Consider the following 20,060-nt stretch of genomic DNA (forward strand, 5'->3'; position numbering starts at 1 on the left):
CGGCTTCAGCTGACTGGGACTGGGAGGTCCTACAAGTGCTGTTCCATCGCAGAGAATCTCTCACCAGCAGTGTGAGATGGACAGACATAACTTTGGAGTGTGTGGATTTGTTGTCTTGTTTGCCTGTGACAGATAAAGGATCCATCCGCAGCTTGAAGACAGGTGTTGGCGAGCTGCTTGGGGAAACCAGGTTCTGGCATGGAAAAGACTACTGCAACTTCGTCTTTAAAGACTGGGTTCAACTTGACAAACCTTTTGCTGGTAAGTGGCTTTGCACCGTGGAAATCATTACATTCCCCCGAACCCTCTTTTGCATCTTTTCAGCCTCAAACCATATTTTTTGCTCTTACTGAGACAGAGGTAATGAGACAATTTTGATTTGGCTGCTAGGAGGGAGCAGCAGAACTGTCTTTGAGAGGTTCTAGGGCCAATTATGCCGTTACGGTCCATGGACTTGGACTGCAGGTGATTGCATGATGAGTATTCTGCACAGCCCTCAGTGCTGTGTCCCAGAAGCTTCCGTTTGAGGGGGGCATGCCATGCTTTTCCACATTCATGTCTTTTTTTTTCTGAGAAGGCCTAAACATGCTGTCCTATCCTGTAGACTTCATTGACAGATACACCACCCCAAGGATGCCCTGGCATGACATCTCCTCCGTGGTACACGGCAAAGCAGCGCGGGATGTTGCCCGACACTTCATCCAGCGCTGGAACTTCACCAAGGTGGGGTGTGGGCGTCACTGCTGGGGACACAGAAACGAATACAGCCCCTGCCTCATCCACGTGCCCTCCGCTTTAATTTTTAATGTTATCCTGCTGTGTTGCAGTGTCATCAAGTTGCATTTGTTTTCTTTTTTCCCCGGGCAGATTATGAAGCCCAAATACCGATCCCTGTCCTACCCATTCTTGCTGCCAAAATCTCAGCAGACTGCTAATGAGTTGAAGTATCAGGTGCCCGAGGCTGTTAATGCCACAGTCCAGGTGGGTGCTGATGGTCTGCTCACATTCTCCTAAGACAGCCCGTTTTGCATCTTTCCAGCAGGAAATGTTGATGCCTGACAGACCCTCTGCAGAACTTCAAATTATAAAATTACACAGCATAGGTGGTCACGTCCTAAATTACAGTAAAATAATGCAACTTTCAGTAGAAATGCATTAATTTATACCTCCACCTTTGAGGTAAGAGGACCAAGCTGTAAGCAGTACTCAAGCTGTGGGAACACCATGACTTTGTATGGCTGTGTAATTTGCTATTTTGTTTTCTGCTGCTCTTCTAATGCCTAACATTTATATTTTATGTTTTGGGAAGGCCTGATGGGTTGAGGTTGCCCACTGAATATTTATCTCAAATCTTAGAACAGTCTAACCAGGCCCCCAATGCTTCAGTTGAACATTTGGTGGTCACCTAGAGCCCAGCATTAAGTGGAATCTCAGAGATGTTGCATTGAACTTCATCTGCATTTTATCATGGAGCCATTCAGCCCTGTGGGTGCTTTGCAGTTCTGCACACTCAGCCCACAGTCTCATTTGTGACAATCATCCTCACAGTCATAGTTTCAGAGATACCTCTGTCTAAAAACGCAGCTAGCTAGACTGAGTGCATATATTGAATACTACTGTTACCCAGCAGACACATGGACTTGTGGAAGAATATAGTCAAAACAGTTATGCTGAAGCAGCAAAACAATTGTGTGTCTCTGTGGATGAAAGATGTACAAAATAAGAGCAATTACACCAAAACCAGGCAAGATGCCTGCCTTTTCTCTTTGTAAAAAGTGGTCTACCCAGATATCAGCAACACTTGGGGAAGCTTGGTGTAATAAGACACATTTTTCTCGGTTTCTGGGCTGCCAGGGCATTGTCTGCTCCAAGCCGCGTAATGTGAGGAATGGCCAGGGATCTTGTCGTGGATCTTGGGTGTGTTACACCGGCCTCCAAAACAATGCTTGTTAAACAGCTTGTTGAAAAATAGTCTCACTTCAGGCATCCTCGTGCTTCTCTGTGGCTGTAAATGCCTCCCCAGCTGCGACTGTGACACCAGCTTTTTGGGAAACTTTGTTCTCCTGCATGTGAGGAGGCTTGTGTCCCCATAGCATGCTCTAACCACAACATAAGCCTCAGCTTCTAAATTGTGGGGCTTGCTGTAGCAAAAAGTTAGGATCTGCTGATTAAGAACTGGAAGCAGTCCCTTAAGGAGAAATGGAACTGAGCACTGTCTAGGTCCAGCTTTCCTTTAGTCTATACTGCAGAGCTGCTGGCTCAGGGCATCAGCCTGTGGAAAAGGAGGATGAAACTCAATAACTGTTAAATGCTGCATACACCAGTACTGAGTAGTGGGCGAGTTGTTGAAAACTAGCCTTGTCACAGCATTGCTGGGGTAATGCAAATAACTGATATGTTCCCAGAAATGAGGGGCTGTTTCAGTGATGCCATAAAAAGCAAAAAGAGAGCAGGTTTGTCTTGTAGATTATTCACTTGAAACTGCCTTGCTCATTTCTAATTTATGTCAAATTGCAGCTTTGAGAGACTTGTCAGGGTAGCCCAGTCCTGCTTAGAGACAGATAAATAAAACCATATGATATTAGTCTGAAAACATGTTGCCCTGCAATGTACCAGCCTTCTCAGTATGAGGGAAGACAATAAAGAAGAGCATTTGCAGCACCAGGCATGGTGGAAATGGCGAGGGTGGCTCCTCTGTCTAGGCTGGTGCACCCTGCCCGAGTACAGTCTTCCTTGACACTGGATACAGGTTCCTTGACTCTGGGCTGCTTGCTTATGATTTCTGGATGATCTCCTCAAGCTCTGAGCCATGGTTTTGCTTGCACATACTGTAATATTGGCAGTCTTCTCCATAATGTTCACACTGGCCTGGTTTCCATCGGTCCTCAGATGACGAAAGTGTCCTGAAGCATCCCTGTAGTCCCTGCTGCGGGTCAGTGAGCGGCTCGAGCTCTTCTCCTGATGAAGGTTTCAGATTTGGTTGCCACAGGAGGTGGTGAGAGGGAAAGACTGGATCTACACACACATATACCTTCTCCTGGTTCGCCTCTTTCTGGAGCTCCTGGGGTGCGCATCAGGGTGTCCCTGTGCATCTTCTCCTTTCCTGCAGTCACAGGAGTATCAACCTCTTGCCTGTCCAATATGGTAGTTTTGGGCCAGAGGGCTGCTCGTGCTCATGTCTCCTTCCAGTGGTACAGTGCAACGCAGAAATCAGAAATACCCTAAAACCTTTCACTAACTTTTTATCCAGAAAAACTAGAACAATATTGTTTTGATACTGAATCCCTTGGCTGGCTGACAGCCGTGCCCATGTTATTCCCATTTTGGTGTTGTGTAGGGACTTTAGAGGTAGAATTTACTGTCCTGAAGCAAAACCCAGCATATAGTGCCTGTCCTGGCTGTGGGGTGATTGAAGAAAGTCTGGCTGCTCTTTTTCTTGTTTCTGAGCTTGTTTGGAATCTGTCTTCAATTGTGGGCAGATCAGAGGAAGGGAAAACACAAAGTATCTGGAGATTGCAACACTGCTGCAATGGCTGAGCCACTGACTTGTCAGCAGCACATTTTGACCTCGTTGAACCATCTGGTTTTGCTCTCCTTTATCAGACAAGAGGAGCAGGAAAGCGTTTTCAGGCAGGTGAGGACCACAGGAGTGGCCCTGACAAGGGCAGGGAGGATGAGTGCAGTGTGTATGGGAAACAGTGTGGAGGTACAGGCTGGGAAGAAGGAAGGGAGCCTAGCAGCTCCATGGGTTAGTCAGACATGGTCTTTTGCCCTCTTTCCTTTGAACTTCTGGGCTTTGCTTGCAATAGCAAAGTGATTGCACATTGATTTTTTGCAAGAGTCAAATAGCTAAAGGCAATGTCAGGGTTTTTCCATCTATCTCCATTCCAGGGTTTGCAATTATCGGCCAAAGCCAGCACTGCAAAAGATGTGATGTGAGGCAATATCCAGTTCCTGATGCAAATGCAATGAAAATTTAATGCTCTGGCAGTGGCTAATGCCCTTACCTCTTTGAAGTCTGCATGAGAGCTTGCACTGCTCAGGAGTTATGCACTAGCCCACAGCAAACATCAGAATTGTTACTGTCGTATCAGTAAAAGAAGTTAGAGGTGACAAGCTTGGCACAGCCTTCCACGGAGGTATTGAGAGGTCTGAGGAAGAGGAGAGGAAGGAGCATGGGGACACCATCTGTTGTACCTGGTGCAAGATGTTTGGGTGATGCTGAGCCAGCTTTTCAGGACAAGCGACGGTACATGGTTGTGGTGTGATAGTCCTGTAAGACCAGGCAGCCTGGTGTGAAGAGCAGTTGGGGTGCTGATGTGTGGAGGGATGAAGAGGAAGGCAGGGAAGGGCAGGTGGATGATACGCTGGGAAGCCATAGTGCTGGAAAGGGATGGTCCTGTGTGATAGTCCTGTTGCATCAGGTGGCATCCCTGATTTAGAATAAACTTGTCTCCTCACAGTAAAGTTGTCTTTCAAAGCAAGGGGCTTTGGTATTATAAAGGTCCCAATTCAGAAAAGTACATTTATTCCTCATCCACAGCAGTTTCAGCTCTTGCTGCAGTAAATGAGGGTGTGGAAGTTACTTTGTTTAGTGCAGGGCTCAGCAGCTTATCTTAAAAAAAGAGAAGCAGCTCTTTGGAGTGCAGACAAAGTTAACTAGCAAAAAGGATTAAATATCAGTACTTTGCACGCTAGGAAGCTTTCTGAAGCACAATTCCAGATTGTATTTGTTGGAGGTACCCAGTCCACAGGGACATGCTTCATGGCCCCTGGTTTTCACTGCAGCAGGAAGAGGCAGGTAGGAGGCAGCTGCTCATTGCTGGCTGTGCTGGTGAAGGTGTAAGGGCTCCAAGCTCCTGTCCATGCTGCACGCTGAGCTGTGTGTATAGAAGAATTAGACTGCTCTTTACCCAGAAAAGCTGTTTATCTGTCTTTATTAATGCACACAGTGGAATTCTGTTCAGGAGCTCCATCTGCTGTGGTGTTCGGTGGGGTTTCAGCAGTGCCCAGCCTGAGGTGTGTGGGAGAATGCAGCTTTGGCTTTACAAACCAAATAGGTGAATGAAACCACACAGGCATGAGCAGCATCATCTTGCGTATGTCTATGCAAGCAAAGGGCAGCTGTTGGGGACCAGTAGAGGCTGTGAAGGCCCTTGTGTTTGGGCTGGTTCCCTCCCTCGAGCATCTGTGACCCTGATGCTCAGTTTGGGAGGCTGCAGCGTGTGCCCTTCTGTTGGCCAAGACAGCAGCTAAATGGCAAGAGTAGCAGGATCTGTTTTTCAGTGACCTGTGGGAGAAAGCTCCTTCTGTCCAGTTAAAGGAACTGGCTCAAGAGTTGTGTGGTACTTAACAGCAGTGCCCCCCAGTGCCTCCTCCACAGATGCTCTGGAGACAAGAAGATTGGTTTGGTTCAGGCATACAGCACCTGGACCAAAGGGCTATTATCTATTGGTACACTACTGGTGATGACAATATGACAGCAGAGCTCAGGGTGAGGGTGTTAGGGGGACAGGGAGAATAACATGGAGCCAAGCAGAAGCTGGACACAGAGAATTAAAAGAAATCCAGTGGAGAAATATCCAGGGAAAAATGTTGCGTCCTGAAAGAGAGCAGGATTTTGCACATACTGACACATACGTTTCACAGATCCTCTCAGCCTTTGGATCTTGTCCTGTGTGTGACTGGCTCTGAGTGCTGGTATAATGGCTGTAGAAAGCTATTTTTAGGGCTAATGTTTCAATATTTTTGTCTTGAGGATGTTTAAAGACAGACACTAATAATGAGTAATAGTTTCCCTGAGCATGTGCTCTGTCTCACTTAATTAAAAACTACACTTCCATCTAGGAAAATGTCACTTGGGGCATAGTGCGGTTGCTTCTTGACTCAAAACGCCAGAGAGGGAGATGCTGTGGCATCTCTGGCTGTTGGGGATGGGAAGTTGTCTGCTGTGGGGCTTGCTCAGTCTGACTGAGAGCATGAACAAAGGTTCTTTCTCATACTGGTTTGGCTCTCTTGCACAAGAACTGCAGTAGGCACGGGAGAATGTGCCCTGGGCATCATGCAGTATCTACTTGGAAGGGGGACTTACAGTGAAAATTAATGGTTAAGTATGAGCAGCCAAACTGCCATGAATTTTTAAAGCTGTATCATAGCAAATGGGATGGCTTATGCAAGAATTTGGCAGAAATAGTAAGTGACCTCTAGTGCTCAGGGCAAAGCCACGTCCTGCTTTATCAGACTGTGTAATGATGTAGCCTTTTTGTGGGAAAAAGACATTGCCCCAACTGGAAACTGTACAGGAGATCACTGTTTGGATGTGCACGCCTAAAGCTTCAAAATGTAGTTGTTTTAAAAGCAGTTTGTCGTAAGACCTTAAGCAAGAACAGAACTCCTGTGCTACTTCTGTTCATCTAGAGCTGCCTAGGTGGGACAGCAGTAACACAGCAATGGAACAGAGTACTTAAGTTTTAATCACCACATTATTAAGTATTAATACTATTTTTGAGCAGCTTTTCTTCTTATTACCAATGCAGTATAAATGGTAACTGTTGTACATATTAACTTACTAGTGAAATCCTGAGAGGCAAATGGTATAAGGGAAGAGCATTGCCTCTTAAAGAATTCAGTTGCAATGCTATGGTGTCCTGGATGGGACAGAGCTGAAGGTGTTCATCTCTTGCTTTCCAGGTGATCCGTTCTGCTGCTGACTGGTCAGCTGGCATTAAATACCACGAGGAGTCCATCCACAATGCCTATATCAGTGTGATAGAAAACAGCAAGCACTACATATATATAGAAGTGAGTAGCAATGAGGGAAAGCAGGAGCGTCCTGGTGCTCTGGGTATGGCTTGCAGCCATCAGGAGGGTGATGCTACTTCTTGAGGTCTGGTCTTAATTTTTTATGAATTTAGACGCACGTGGATATTAATACAACATCTGCTCTGAATTTTTGGATCTGTTTCTATTAACTTCAGTGGTCTTTGAACCCGGCTGATGGGTATGTACCCTGACAGCCTTCTGACCTTAAGGTGGAAAAAAGTAGACATCTGTTTTATAAGCCTGTTTGTGAAACTGCCAGCAACTTTCATGGCCTGTGCAATAGTCTTCTGTGCCCTCCATGGCTTTGCAGTGTCCCCTGTTCAAACCCAAACATCTCACTCACAGAGCTGATCTTGCATCTGTACAGCCTTGAGCAGAAGGAATCTCCTATGTTGGAGTGACTCTCAGAGCTGGCTGGCTGGCTGGAGATGCTTATTCTCCTCTTTTTCTCTGTCTTTTCCTCCACCCCAAGCCTCTTATTTGGTTGCTTGTTACATGAGTTTTCTAAGGAGTGTGATTAATAAGGACTAATTAATTCTCTAAGTGAGCACAGGCACACATGGTTTAATGATAATTTTTGAAAAGCATCCCCTGAAGTGGCACACAAGCCAGCTATCTTTTGTGGCTCTTGGTCTGAAATAAAGCGTGCAAATATCTTTTTGTTCCTTGCTGAGGTGTCTGACAGTAACTTTGCTTGCTTTTCCTGCAGAACCAGTTTTTTATTAGCTGTGCTGATGACAAAGTTGTCTGGAACAAGATTGGGGATGCGATTGCACAGAGGATTCTTAAAGCTCACAGGTAACCTGTTAACAAGGCAGTGGAAGTCTTCCAGGTGTATTTATATGGTGTGGTGTAAAATAACATCTTAATGAACATAACTGTACAATAGCTTTCTCAGAGCAGAACCAGTGTGGTCCAACATCTGCTTGCATTTGCGGCAGTGAGACTCTTGTGGTTTCTTTGCATCCACAAAGTGTTTTTTCTGGACTTACCGTGGTGCAAGTACATTTTAAACTATGGAACGTGCTTAAAAGCGAGTCCTTTATACTCTGGTTCAGACACACCTTTGCTTCATAGCCAGCCAGTCTTGAACTCTGTGTGTGTGGTAAGGCAAGTTAACGGGTAAGAAGATTGAACTAGGTTTTGTGGTTTATTCAAATTATCTGTGGACAGGATTGGCTTCAGATAGAGGAAGCAAACACATTTCAAGGATTTGACTGTGGGGCTCAGCTATTGTTTGAACAACTTTTTCTGGTAAGTGCTGGAGGGTATTTACAACCCCCGTTGCAAGGGAACCATCATTTATTCCTGGGTGGATCAGATCCAGCCATGTTCTAGATACTCCTTTTACTTTAGCACACTTAACCCCTTGTTAACATTACTATCACAGGTACTTGTTAATTATCAATTAATAATTAATGAAAATATAAAAATTAATTTATATTAAAGCTTGGTTTTGTTTCCATCCTGTACAGCCTTGTGTAAGGTTGCTCTTTAAGGTACATTGATGTCATAGTCTAAACCTGTATCCTGGCCTTGCTGGGCTGGTACACAGAACTTCTTTCATCTCTCACATGCTTTTTCACCATGCATGGAGACATTTCTTGGAACTATTGTTTTTTTCCATATTGTAATTGTCCAGAGCTATGCAGGGAATGCTTTCCCAGAGGTATTCTCTCCAGAGTCACAGAAATTTCTCTCTCTTTGACACTTGAGCTTGGAAATTCCCACTTGGGTAGAGGCAGCTAACCCCGGACATGCAGTCACCAGGGAACAGGCAGAATCTTCAAGGCCACAGGAGCTGCCATGAGCCAGGCTTTGTTCAGAGGCACTGTGGAAAGAGGAGCACTATTCAAACTGGGAGAGCATGGGTGTTATCTGCTATGGCATTAACAACAGGGCAGAGTAACAGGGTGGAGTTGCTGGTAATCTGAGCTGCAGTGCATAGCCCAAATAATTGATATTAGCTAAGGATTAAAAGATGGGGTGGATATTCTTACAAAGGGTAGATGAGGAGTGGTGCCAGTGCTGCTGGAAATGGTGCTGTGAATGTTTGCATTGCAACCTGGAGGCTTGCAGGCAGCCGGATACAGCATCTCTGTGCTGGTTGGTGTCCTCCTGGAAAGCCACTCCTGACTGCCTTTCCTGCCTTTGGGAGCTCATGCTATGGGCCCTTTGCATCTGTTGCCTGCTTCTAACAGTGCTACTGAGGTAGCAGCAAATTCTTCAGGTAATCTGTTAAGATTTTCCTGTTATGTAAAGCTTATGTAGTGGGTGTCTTTCTGTCCAGATGTCAAAAAGTCTGGCACAAAAGGGAGTCACACCAATTCTTCAGTGACCCATTTTCAGATGTGATGCTCACATCTGTATTACTCCAGTTTTATGCCAGTATTGTGCCAGCATAATGTTGGTGATCTCACTAAATATAAGATTCAAATTCTGCATGCTCCAGAGTGCTTGGTATTGCCCAAGATTAAAAGTAAACTCAGACATAAATGGTTTGTGTCATCATCAAAATGCTCATGTTCCAACTGCCCTGGGAAAACAGGGTAAGTGGCACACAGATGTTTAATTGTAAATTAAGGTCTTTAGTAAAGCTTGTATACTTCTCACTCTTCTAGACCAAATATTTGCTACTGATGTAACTAGTAATATTCTGTTCTTGGTTTCCTCTTTTTTGTTTTTTAGGTATTGTTTTTTTTCCATGGGTGGCTCTAGCTAGTTCAGTAAACACTGGGCTTTGGAGAAACAAGCTGCTTTTTGGGGAATGCTTTTGTTGGTAGATCTTTTTCATGATACAAACAGGCTTCATTTCAAAGTCTCTTGTGTACGATTAAGACTTCATTAGCTGTTCCTGGGGTCAGCTGACAAATTAAGGCTAGTTTATAGTGCATCATGCAGTATAAGGAAGCACTGGTTGAAATAAAAGAAACACAAGCCCTCGCTGTCTCCCTCCTAGCTCAAATGAGACCCCAGTGCTTCATGATTCCCGTGCCCTTAAATTCACAGGCACGACTTGCCCGACGAAGCTATACTTTAACCAAAAGCTGCAAACTGGCTTATCTTCAGTCTGCTGCTGAAATGGTTTTGTCCTGGTTAAACTGTGTTTGCCATCTAGTGGCAGCACCCTGCAGTAGAGCATCCTCATCCGATGCACAGGGCCGGGGATTGCCAGTACCCCAGGGCGCCTGGAAAGCGCTGGCAGAGCAGATGCGTCTAGCTTTTGTCAGCAAAGAAAACCCAAAGGTGGGCTTTAAGAAAAGCCCCAAGCAGTGCCACAATTGCAGCTTTTGTTCTGAATCAGATCATGGTTATAGAGTATGGCTTAGTCTGGGGGAAATCTGGGAATGAGGTTTGCGGGTTGTGATGTATTAGTGATATACTTGCCTTCCTTGAGTGATAAATGTTTTTCTTGTGCCCTGAGCTTCTTCCAGCCTTTGTGATGTTTCTGGCTTCTAAAAACCAGGATGAAGTGAGAACATCATGTTAGATTTCGGTTTTCTGCCTGTGATAGCTTCGTAATCTTAGGCAGTTATACACACCAGTTTCAAGCAGTATTGCCGTGACTGGGCTATGGGGTGCTCAAATGAGTGACAGACATGATCTGTAAAACAATCGCTATGCCCTTGAACTCTGGTGAAAATGCGTTTCTTTTCCTTTAGCTTCTTTTGCTATCTGCTTCTCCTCCTGGCAGCCTGAACACGCACTGAAGTACTGCTGGCAGGTGATGAAGATATGTAACTGGAAATACACTTCATACTTTTTTGCTCTCTTAAAATTTGCATAGTAGCTGTGGATGAAAACCAAGTTGGTTAGTGCAAGGAAAGTGAAAACAGGAGGCCTTCACCTTGCAGGAAGCTGTAATATTTGCAGGCTAATATTCCCCCATACTCTCTTTTCAGGGAAAACAAGCGTTTCCGAGTGTACGTGGTGATCCCGCTGCTGCCTGGGTTTGAAGGAGACATCTCGACTGGTGGGGGGAGTGCACTGCAGGCCATAATGCACTTCAACTACAGGTACTGCAGGCAGCCCTGCTGCAGGCAGGCTGTCAGAGACCTCCCTCGTCACCTCTGCTTGCTGCAGGTGGTGCCCAAGGCTCCAGCCGCCATCCATCCACGCAGCATCACACTAGATGCTGTCCCCATGCACACAGTGTTTGGAAGAGCAAAAAACTATAGCTTTCATTTAGTACTTATAGCTCATGCATTTGCCAGCCTTAGGGTTCGCATCAGGAGGCGAGGCAATGCTAGCTGAGTTGGGGAAGTGCGGTGGGTAAAACCCAGTGCTTTCTGCAGGCAAACACCCTCACAGATCTGGGGAAATCCCACTCTGCCCTGGCACAATGGGTTCCCCAATCCTTTACACAAACCCACCAATTCCTGACTCTCAGTTACTGTCCATGTGTGGCATAACATTTTCATTTTAGCTCATCAGACCAGGACCTCTTCATCTCTGAGCTCTTTACCCTCCCACTCTACAGTCATGCTCTCCTGTAGGCACTTCCCATGGTGCTTGTTACAGTTCCTTCTGGCAGCATCCCCATCACCACTGGAGCCAGAATGGAGCTTGCAGTTCTGTAGGTTCCTTAGCCAGGCTTTGTCTCCAAATCTGCCTTTTTGGCCAATACTTTGCCTGGCTCTTGCTAGCAACAGCATATTCCCCAATGTCATTCCCCTGCTCCAGCATGGATGTGTCTGAGGGACTCATGCATCCCTAGTTGCAAGCCTCATGGGAAGGAATGAGACACAGTGGTGCCAGGTAGCCCTGTGCTAGAAATGGGCTGTAGAGAAAGGCAAAATGGTCCAAGGCAAGATGGTTTTACTGGAAAGCTACTGTGTTGTGGTATGTCTGTGGAGACAGAAGAAATCTTCCTTGTGCAGTAGGATCCCTGCAGACCAGCAGACATCCAGAAGGATGAGTGGGACAGGAGACACAAGCAGAAGGAAAGCAGCATGTCTCTCTAATTAGGCCCTTTTGCCTCAGCTTTCTTCTGCAAGGGCAACCACAGGTCTTGAGAAATTGCCCATGGGTTGGGCTCTTTTGAATAAGATGCAGGCTGTGGCTTTTCCAGCCCAGCCATACTCATGCAAACTCCCTGACCTGGTGTTCTGCGCATGTTATTTTCTTAATGCAATTTCACATCCAGACCTGTGGCACAGACAGTAGCACCCCTGTTTGTAAGACATTTATCATCGAGGTGTGCTCTAGAAAGCAAAAATGCTCCCCAGCTCCTGTGCAGATTGGTACGAGCTCTTACAGGAAATGAGCAGTCCATGATACATCAACAGTCATTCAGGGAAAATGTGTGTTCTGGAAGCACCGTGTTTCTTCTGCTTGCACAGGGTATTTAAGAGGCATCTGTGTTTGTGATTTACCTTGCCTGGTTCTGCTTCAGCATATGCTGTTGCCTTGAGTCACGGTGGTGCTGACGGCTGCCTACCTTCTTTCCAGGACCATGTGCCGAGGAGAAAACTCAATCCTGGGCCAGTTGAAGACAGAGGGTAAGAACTTTATTTTTCTCCTCTATGTTTTTTAGTCTTGGGTTGCTGCTGTTCAGTGTCTATGTCTATGACACATAAATCAGATTCTCCAGCTTCTTATTAGCATGGCTTGCTGTGACTGGGGCATCTCATAGCGTCATGTGCTATGGGCTCATGGGGCTGGTGAATGACCTCCCTCTGCTGTTATCCCATGGCAAGGTCTTTTGGAACATGCAAGCTGTGGCCAGTTGTCAGACTTCATGCTTGGATGCAGCCCTGATCTGGAGGAGGGGAGGACCCCAGGGAGAAGACAGCAGAGGTTGCAGCTGCTCAGGATCGTGTTGTTTGAAAAATGTCCTGGGGGCCCGCTTTTGGGAGTGACAAGTCTTCAGCCTCCCCTGTGAACCCCACCCTGCATGTGTTTCTGTCAGTTGTCAAACACAAAGAGGGAAAACCTGCCTAAGCAGGATGCTGTTTCTGAGCTGCTTCCTTGCTGTGAGGGTGCCAGCTTGAAATCAGAGCACCATGAAAGCCTATATATCACAAATACCAGGGGTGTACATAATGCCTCATTCCTTCTGGGTCTTTGCATACATCTGAACTGCAGAGAAGTACATTAGGACATATTTCCATACTGTGCATGGACAAAACACCTGCTTCCAGCTTCCTTTCTGCAGCATTTGCAGAAGGGCAGTCGCACGGTCCAGTTATTTTAAGACATTTGGATCAATTGTGAGGACTTGGCATGCTGCACAAGGGAGATCGGGGGTCATTTCTTGCCATAGTGGAAGTATTCAAGCAGGCAGTGGATCAGAGCAGTGCAGGAAGCCCACAGGCAGCTTGTAAAGTCTATTTATGAACTAATTTCCATTATCTGTTTCTTATTTAAGTCAAAAGTGAATTGTTATTTATATGGGTCTTTTATGTTTCTTCTCTTTTCCACCTTCCTCATTCCTCATCTTGTTTAATTTTCAGTTGGAGATAAGTGGATAAACTACATATCGTTCTGTGGACTTCGAACATATGCTGAGTTGGAAGGAAAACTAGTCACAGAGCTCATCTATGTTCACAGCAAGCTGCTTATTGCTGATGACAACACAGTTATAATCGGTGAGCAGGGGGCCTGTGGGAGGGGTTTGGAGCACTCAGTTATATCTGCATTAGACCCTTCATTTCTCTGCCCCGTAATCAGTGCAGGCTGTGGTGCTGTGTGCTTTTCTATGCTGTGATTTCTTTCTTGTGAAATATTTTGTTGTTTAAAAAAACAACCCAAAGCCCAGATGCGTAAGTTCATCAGGAAGGTAGGTAGGAGGGAGGAAAGGATCTGTGGGACTGTCATTTAATTTGTTTTTGTAAAATGGCTTTGAATCTCAGTGTAACAGTGAAGAGAATCCCAGTGCAGGGAATATTGTCCATCTGTCTTGTATCAAACTGCTCTAACAGGAAGACTTTTTAGACTTGTCATCTGTTCCTTAAAGAACAGAATGTGCCGTAAAACTTGGAAGCTTTGGACAACATGTGTCATTTATCAGCTCCATTTCCTAAGAATGGCGAAATATGTTATAACAAGTAATAGATAACATTTCATCCATTTTCTCTTTTTTTACCCTATTTATTATGAGACCATGCAGCAAAGACAAGAGACTTCAGGCTCAGAGCTCTATATCACAGCAGAAAAGCAGTTTTTTGGCCTGTTCCTTTGAAGAAACCTTTTTTTATCTGCTGTGTCAGCAACAGAAACTTTGCCAAAAAATAACTTAATACCAGATTTTGTAGGACTCGGAATACTTCCTTCCTTCAATGCAGCAGTTCAGCTGTAGTCTCGGATGACCTGTGGTTAGGTTTGCTCCTCCGTTGTTACCCTCTGCGGGGTCAGATCTCATCTCCAGTACACAGCACAGCTCAGAAGTGGTTTCAGTGTTGCAGCAGGAGCAGTGACTTTGCAACTGTGATCTGGGGGAGGGGGCTGAGACAGGTCTTCTGCTTTCTGTACCTATAAGCCTGAGGATGGATTTTTAGGCAACATTTGCATCTGTGGCAGCTGATGAGAAGATGGGGAGGCAGTGTCATCCCTTTAACACTCATGAAAGACCGTGCATGGAAATAAAATGCTAATGGGACCACTCTGCAAGAGAGAGGCTCAGCTCATTTTTCCTCTGGGAGGAGTGAGGTCCTCTTGAGTCAGTTCAGTCACTGGGAAGGCTAAATGGCTACCTAGTGCCTGAGGGTCTCTTCTAGAGCTGGGGGCTGTTTGGTCATTTCTGTGGGTTAATGACCTGATGACTCCTATTGCTGGCTGCATCTTGTGGTTCCTTTGGAGCCAGCAAGTGCTGTGGTGTCCCCAGTCCCTTTCTTTCTGATGGTTGCATGAGATGCAGAAACTGGTTTGAGTATAAAGCCTCACCTGTTCTTGAGCAATGCTATGGGTGTCAGGTCCTGCAAGGGGAGCTCTCAGCACTGTGCAGAGTCAGGGCTGGAGCCACCACGCGGGGCCAAGTACATACAAACCTTTACATGAGCATGGTGATGCATTTTGGAGAGGGACACCCCCCCCCCCCCCCCCCCAAAAGGCATGGCCAGAGCCATGCAGTAGAAATGCAACAGGACAAATGTCTGCTGCCCTCCAGCAGCACTGGGGACAGAAGTGGTTGTTTCTCAAGGTGTGAGCCAGGAACTGTGCACAGGACACCCATGGGTCTCCAGCACTGGGGAAGGGGGGCCCTTTGCAACCCTCTGGAAAGCACACCTCCACTTCCTGGCATTTGGGTCTTGCACAGCATGCGGTAGCAAGCACAGGGCAAGGAGTAGAGAAGAAACATCTCTTGTAGTGTGAAAGTCCTGCAGAGTCCTGGGGTGTTCTGCTGCCTTGCTGCATCAGCAGGGATGGTGCCTGAGTTCTTGTGTCTGCAGACACAAACTGTGGTCCTGGCAGGACAGGAGGCTGCCTTTGCAGACGTGCAGCCCACAGCAAGGAGATGACCTTCACAAATGAAAATGAAAAGCTTCCTTTCTTTGCATTACTAAGGATGAGGGCAGATTTATCCATGAAGCCCATCCTGTGTCAGGTAACCTAGTATCCAAACCAAATGCAGTTAAGCCCTTTGAAAGCTGTGGCATCCTTCAGCAAAAGTATCTGGGAAGTTTCAGAGAGAGTAAACGTTTAAAAACGATGGCCTGAGCTTGACTATGATTTAATCTTCTTTCAAACCTGGAGCATTTGAAGCCTGCAAAAATTAGTTGGAGATTTTTCCCCTTCCCCAAATCCTGGCTCTCAGGGTCTGTGTTTCCACAAGGAAGACCTCTGGTGTGAGGGCTTTACCTAGTGAAGCCATAGATGGTCCCCCATGGAGATGAGAGATGCAAAGGGTGGTGATGAAGGGTGTGCAGGAGCATCCCATGCAGCTGTGGTGCCTTACCGGTGCTCTATTCTCCCCCTTGCCAGGCTCTGCCAACATCAATGACCGCAGCATGCTGGGAAAGAGGGACAGCGAGATGGCCATCATCGTGCAGGACACTGAGACCATCCCCTCTGTGATGGATGGGGAAGACTACAGCGCTGGGAAGTTTGCCCAGTCCCTCCGGCTGCGGTGCTTCAGGTGGGATGCACAGGGCTGGCAGTGAGCAGCATGCAGGCAAGGCTTGCTCAGGCTTTTGCCTGCCAGCAGCCTTTCAGACAAAAAGAGTTGCTGCCTGCTCAGGTTTAGCATTGCCTGCCCCGGATTTAGCCCGGTCTTCTGCTGCTGTTTCATTGGGGTTTCTTTTTTAGCTTCTCCCTCCCCATTTTCCATCTGGACAATTATTGCCCAGTAAAAGAAGTAGAAAATTGAGCAGCATTACAGCTGACAGACTATTGCCAGGGACAGGAGCAGGAGACTGCTGGGAGCACACAGGGTTTGGCAAGTCCCAAGGAAATTTTTCATCTCCTAGCATTTCTCAAGAGGGGGAATACCCAGTGCTTGAGCTTCCATGAGCATCAATTGCTTTATCTTCTCAGGGTTGTCCTTGGCGGCTCTGATCTCAGTCCGGAACACCAGGATCCTGTGTGTGACAGATTTTTCAAGGAGGTGTGGATTTCTACAGCAGCTCGCAATGCCACCATCTTTGATAAGGTGAGGAACAGAACATGATGCCTTTCCCTTCTCTCCTTCCCATGCAGCAGCAACAGATGCCAATGGGAGAAGCAGCACAGGGAGAGCAAGTGCAGCAGGTCCAGCTCCTGGGGTGGGACCTTCAGAGATGTTTTCAAGGAATGAGTAGTGTCAGATGGAAGAGCTGTGAACAAGGCACTGGAGTTTGTGCATCCTTGAAATGTGGCAGCAGCCCAAGAAGGCAGCAGTTCTGATTTCTCCTTTTACTTATATCAGCTGTAGCTCCAGTGAGTGGCTGTGGTGTACTTACTGCTTCTACTTGGCGTAACTGGAGTAGAAGCAAATTTTACTTCTGTTTTTTAATGAGCTTTTGCAGTGATAAGAAAAAGCCCTGGAGCTTCCCCTCTGCCTGCTCCAGCCGTATCACAGATAGGCACATGCGTCTTCCCTCCATGTTCTCCAGGCTCTTAATTAAGTCACTACCATCCCAGGGAATTTGTATTAGATGTTTTGGTCCTTCTCAGGAGCTCTGCATTGCAGTATTTCCCCTGCACTGACATACCACTTTCTGTTTTGATCAGGTTTTTCGATGCCTTCCCAGTGACCAGGTGAATAATTTAACCCAACTGCGTGATTTCATCAACAAGCCCAAATTAGCGAATGATGATCCTGCGAAAGCAGCAGAAGAATTGAAAAAGATTCGTGGGTTTTTAGTACAATTCCCCTTTCGTTTTCTGGAGGAAGAGTACTTGCTTCCCTCCGTTGGAACAAAGGAGTCCATGGTACCCATGGAGGTTTGGACTTAAGAAGACTGCTTTATGTTTTAAACTCTGGTTCTCTAGAGACAAGTTGTTGAACATTACAGGATTTTGGAAAGCCTTTTATTGCTGAGAGAGGTGACAGATCTCCACCAAGCTAACGTGCCCTTCTTAAGGATTTTGGTGGAGGAACTCAAAGCAAGTCAACACTAGCAAAAGAGAGGAGCAGAAAGACTTAGAAATTATGGCAGATGAGACGTTTAACCTCTGAAGGAGTTACTTCTTATGGCATGTTCTGAGTGCCTAAAGGACGCAGGCCACTTCCTAGGACAAGAAACAAATCCCAGTTGCTGTTGTTACTACTGCCAGCTGTATACTGTGGTTGCATACGTACTGTGATTGTGCTGTGGCTGTGCAGGAATGATGGGCTGCATGTGCTTCTAAGGCTTTCGGGTATCTGCGCCTTGGCTTGCTGGAGTCCCCCATCTCACCCCTTTCATATGCCGTCAGAGCATGACATACAACTCTGATGCTGTCAGGAAGTGCTGTTTGGTGCTGCCTTGGGCTGTCCTACCACTTGCAGGTGTTTCACTTCTTAAATGGAAATGGACTAAGAATCTTGTATCAGAATCAGCATGTTTTCATCAATGTTTCTATCACAGCTACAGCAATCAGCAGTCCTCACGTGCAGTGCATGGCACTGCCTAGATCTTGGCAAAAGGCAGCCTCAATGGAGCCGGAGTTGCTGAAAATCACCAGAGTTTGCTGGCCTTTGCAGGCATGTAATACATCAATTTGTTGAGACTGAGTGTGAATGCTTTCTCCAGGAGAGGATCAAGGTTTAAACTCAAGCCTTAGATCATCTCTGGAGCTTAAAGAGAGTGAGGCACTGCCTGTAATGGGACAGAAACTCGAAACCCCACCAAGCTCTGTGCTCTGCATCCTCCATTCATGCATTTAATTTGCAGTACATAGATAGGCTTTTCTTTCCATCCCTTTCTTCCCTTTTAAGGAAGAGAAAGGCCATTAAGCTAGAGCTGATGCCATGCTCAAACTGAGCAGACGTGTTGCTTCGTAGGTGGGATGTATATAAGGAGGAAGGGAAGCAGTTAGCAAAGCCTTTGCTGTGGTCTACTTTGTTATTAGACCAGCCACAATCTTTGAGCTCAGCCATGCAGGATGTGTCTTCCTAAGCACAGGGAAAACTCAGCATGCCCATCCCTGTTTTCCAGTTCTATAAGACAATTTCCAAACCTATGTTTTGCATCTCGCTGTGCAGCGAAGCAGCAATTTCACTCGGCATCCCTAGGCAAAACGCCGCCACTCAGGACCTCATGTGGTGGGTGCTGTCCTGGGTCTTTGCTCTACCTGCAGTAAGCCATGTCTCACAATTTCATGTCCAGCTCCAACTGCAATCCCAGGAGAGGTGTTCCTTGGCAGTCAGCAGTGCCATGTCAAACACTAAGAGCCTGGACTGTTAGAAATGCCTAGTGAAGAGTCGTACCTGGAAAAGTGGGAGGCTGAGCTCCTCGGCTGCTGTGGTGTATGGGGGAAACCCTTTGCTAGCTGCATTTAACCCTGTGCCCAACAATCCTTAGTCAAAAGACCAGGTGAACTATTTAATTCACAAGCAAGTCTGGTTTTATCTCTCCTGCCTCTTCTATGGTCTTACTCATTTTTTTAACTGGAAAAGAATCACACCAGTTGCCTAGCTATTCCTAAAACATAGCTGGCACATTTTAGCTGATTGCCTTTGGTGTCTTCAGATCTGTAAATAGGAACCAGATAATTCTGTACCTACTGCATCACCCAAGTAAGTAACAACTCCAGGCATTCTTCCAGCCCTTTCCTACAGTTCCCACTGTTTTACACTTATGTTTTGTAGATACAGTTGCATATTACACTCCTTTCTGGTCGGTTCATCTGTGGTCTGGCTAGCCTGATGGAAGTGCATGCGCAGCATTTTATGTGGTGATCTTTGGTCCAGGGGTTGGTGCTTTTAGCTAGTGCACTGTTAGCAGATAAGTAGGTTCCCTTGATTTTTGATTTTTCCCTTAAAAATTGACCTGGGGTCACCCCCTGCAGAACCAGAGCAATATGTGCTCCAACCATTTGCAATCAAGAAAGATCAAAGTTCTCTTGTTATTTTACATCAGTGCAAGTTCAGAGCTTTCCTCTCCTGATATGTTTTTAGCTGTTTTAGTTTGAACAAAGCTGCTAACTTGAAACAATTACAGCCTGTCAAAGAATCATTGTAAGTCACACAGATCTGTATTCATAGTTGAAAAGGAAGCATTCAACCCTGCCACCCCTACATGTGAACCTTGAAGTGCAAGACTCCTGTCATCTTCTAAGTGCTCTTATTGTCTCCATCCTCATATTAGCAAAGACTTTTGTAAGTGTTAAATTATCCTTATATTGTCTCTTAAAGTGGTAGGTAGATAACTACTGGGGCTTCATAACTCCAGTGGCATTAAGTCCCCTTCTGCCAGGCTCTTTTGGGGAAAAAACCACCCAAGTTCTGCAACACTCCACCCACAGCATGATGGATGCTGGTCCCAAGCAACACAGCAGAGCCATGGAGGAGAGGTTTAATTGGCTGATTATGTATGAAAAGGTGCTAATTAAGGTCTTTTGTTATTAAAATAGCAGACAAGCCTCACATTGGCTCTGTGTCCAGAAGCAGGTTTCCCTCCGTGGGAACAGAGGAGCTGTACTGAACATCCATGTGTTGGTGCTAAATTCCAGATACCAAGAATTTAGTAATGTTCAAATGCTGGCAAGGTGTGCAAGGCAGCCTTGGCATAGTGCAGAGAGCCTGGCATCCCCCAGGGCTCAAGGGGCCACTGAAGCCCCCCATGGTTGTGGCATTGCTCACCTCAAACAAATGCTGGGGCTAGAGCCATTTCCAG

At 46.2% G+C, this 20,060-nt stretch overlaps 1 protein-coding gene across 4 annotated transcripts in view; it reads left to right on the top strand.

Moving 5' to 3' along the window:
• The window catches only part of PLD1 (phospholipase D1), a 72,216-nt gene extending 54,439 nt beyond the window's left edge, over window positions 1-17,777 (top strand). For all 4 annotated transcript variants that reach the window (XM_061452558.1, XM_061452562.1, XM_061452561.1 and 1 more), the window contains 11 exons: window positions 133-261; window positions 605-723; window positions 868-981; window positions 6,691-6,801; window positions 7,532-7,620; window positions 10,725-10,838; window positions 12,274-12,323; window positions 13,278-13,412; window positions 15,745-15,898; window positions 16,297-16,411; window positions 16,972-17,777. In XM_061452558.1, the coding sequence (XP_061308542.1) occupies window positions 133-261; window positions 605-723; window positions 868-981; window positions 6,691-6,801; window positions 7,532-7,620; window positions 10,725-10,838; window positions 12,274-12,323; window positions 13,278-13,412; window positions 15,745-15,898; window positions 16,297-16,411; window positions 16,972-17,196 (1,355 nt within the window). In that variant the 3' untranslated portion in view covers window positions 17,197-17,777. The remainder of the gene's footprint in view (window positions 1-132; window positions 262-604; window positions 724-867; window positions 982-6,690; window positions 6,802-7,531; window positions 7,621-10,724; window positions 10,839-12,273; window positions 12,324-13,277; window positions 13,413-15,744; window positions 15,899-16,296; window positions 16,412-16,971) is intronic.
• The last annotated feature ends 2,283 nt before the right edge of the window (window positions 17,778-20,060 follow it).

The sequence above is a fragment of the Pezoporus flaviventris genome, unplaced genomic scaffold (genome assembly GCF_033815535.1).
Source record: "Pezoporus flaviventris isolate CSIRO_AGI_PZ_B2104156 unplaced genomic scaffold, CSIRO_AGI_Pfla_v1 ptg000013l, whole genome shotgun sequence".
Lineage (NCBI taxonomy): Eukaryota > Metazoa > Chordata > Aves > Psittaciformes > Psittacidae > Pezoporus > Pezoporus flaviventris.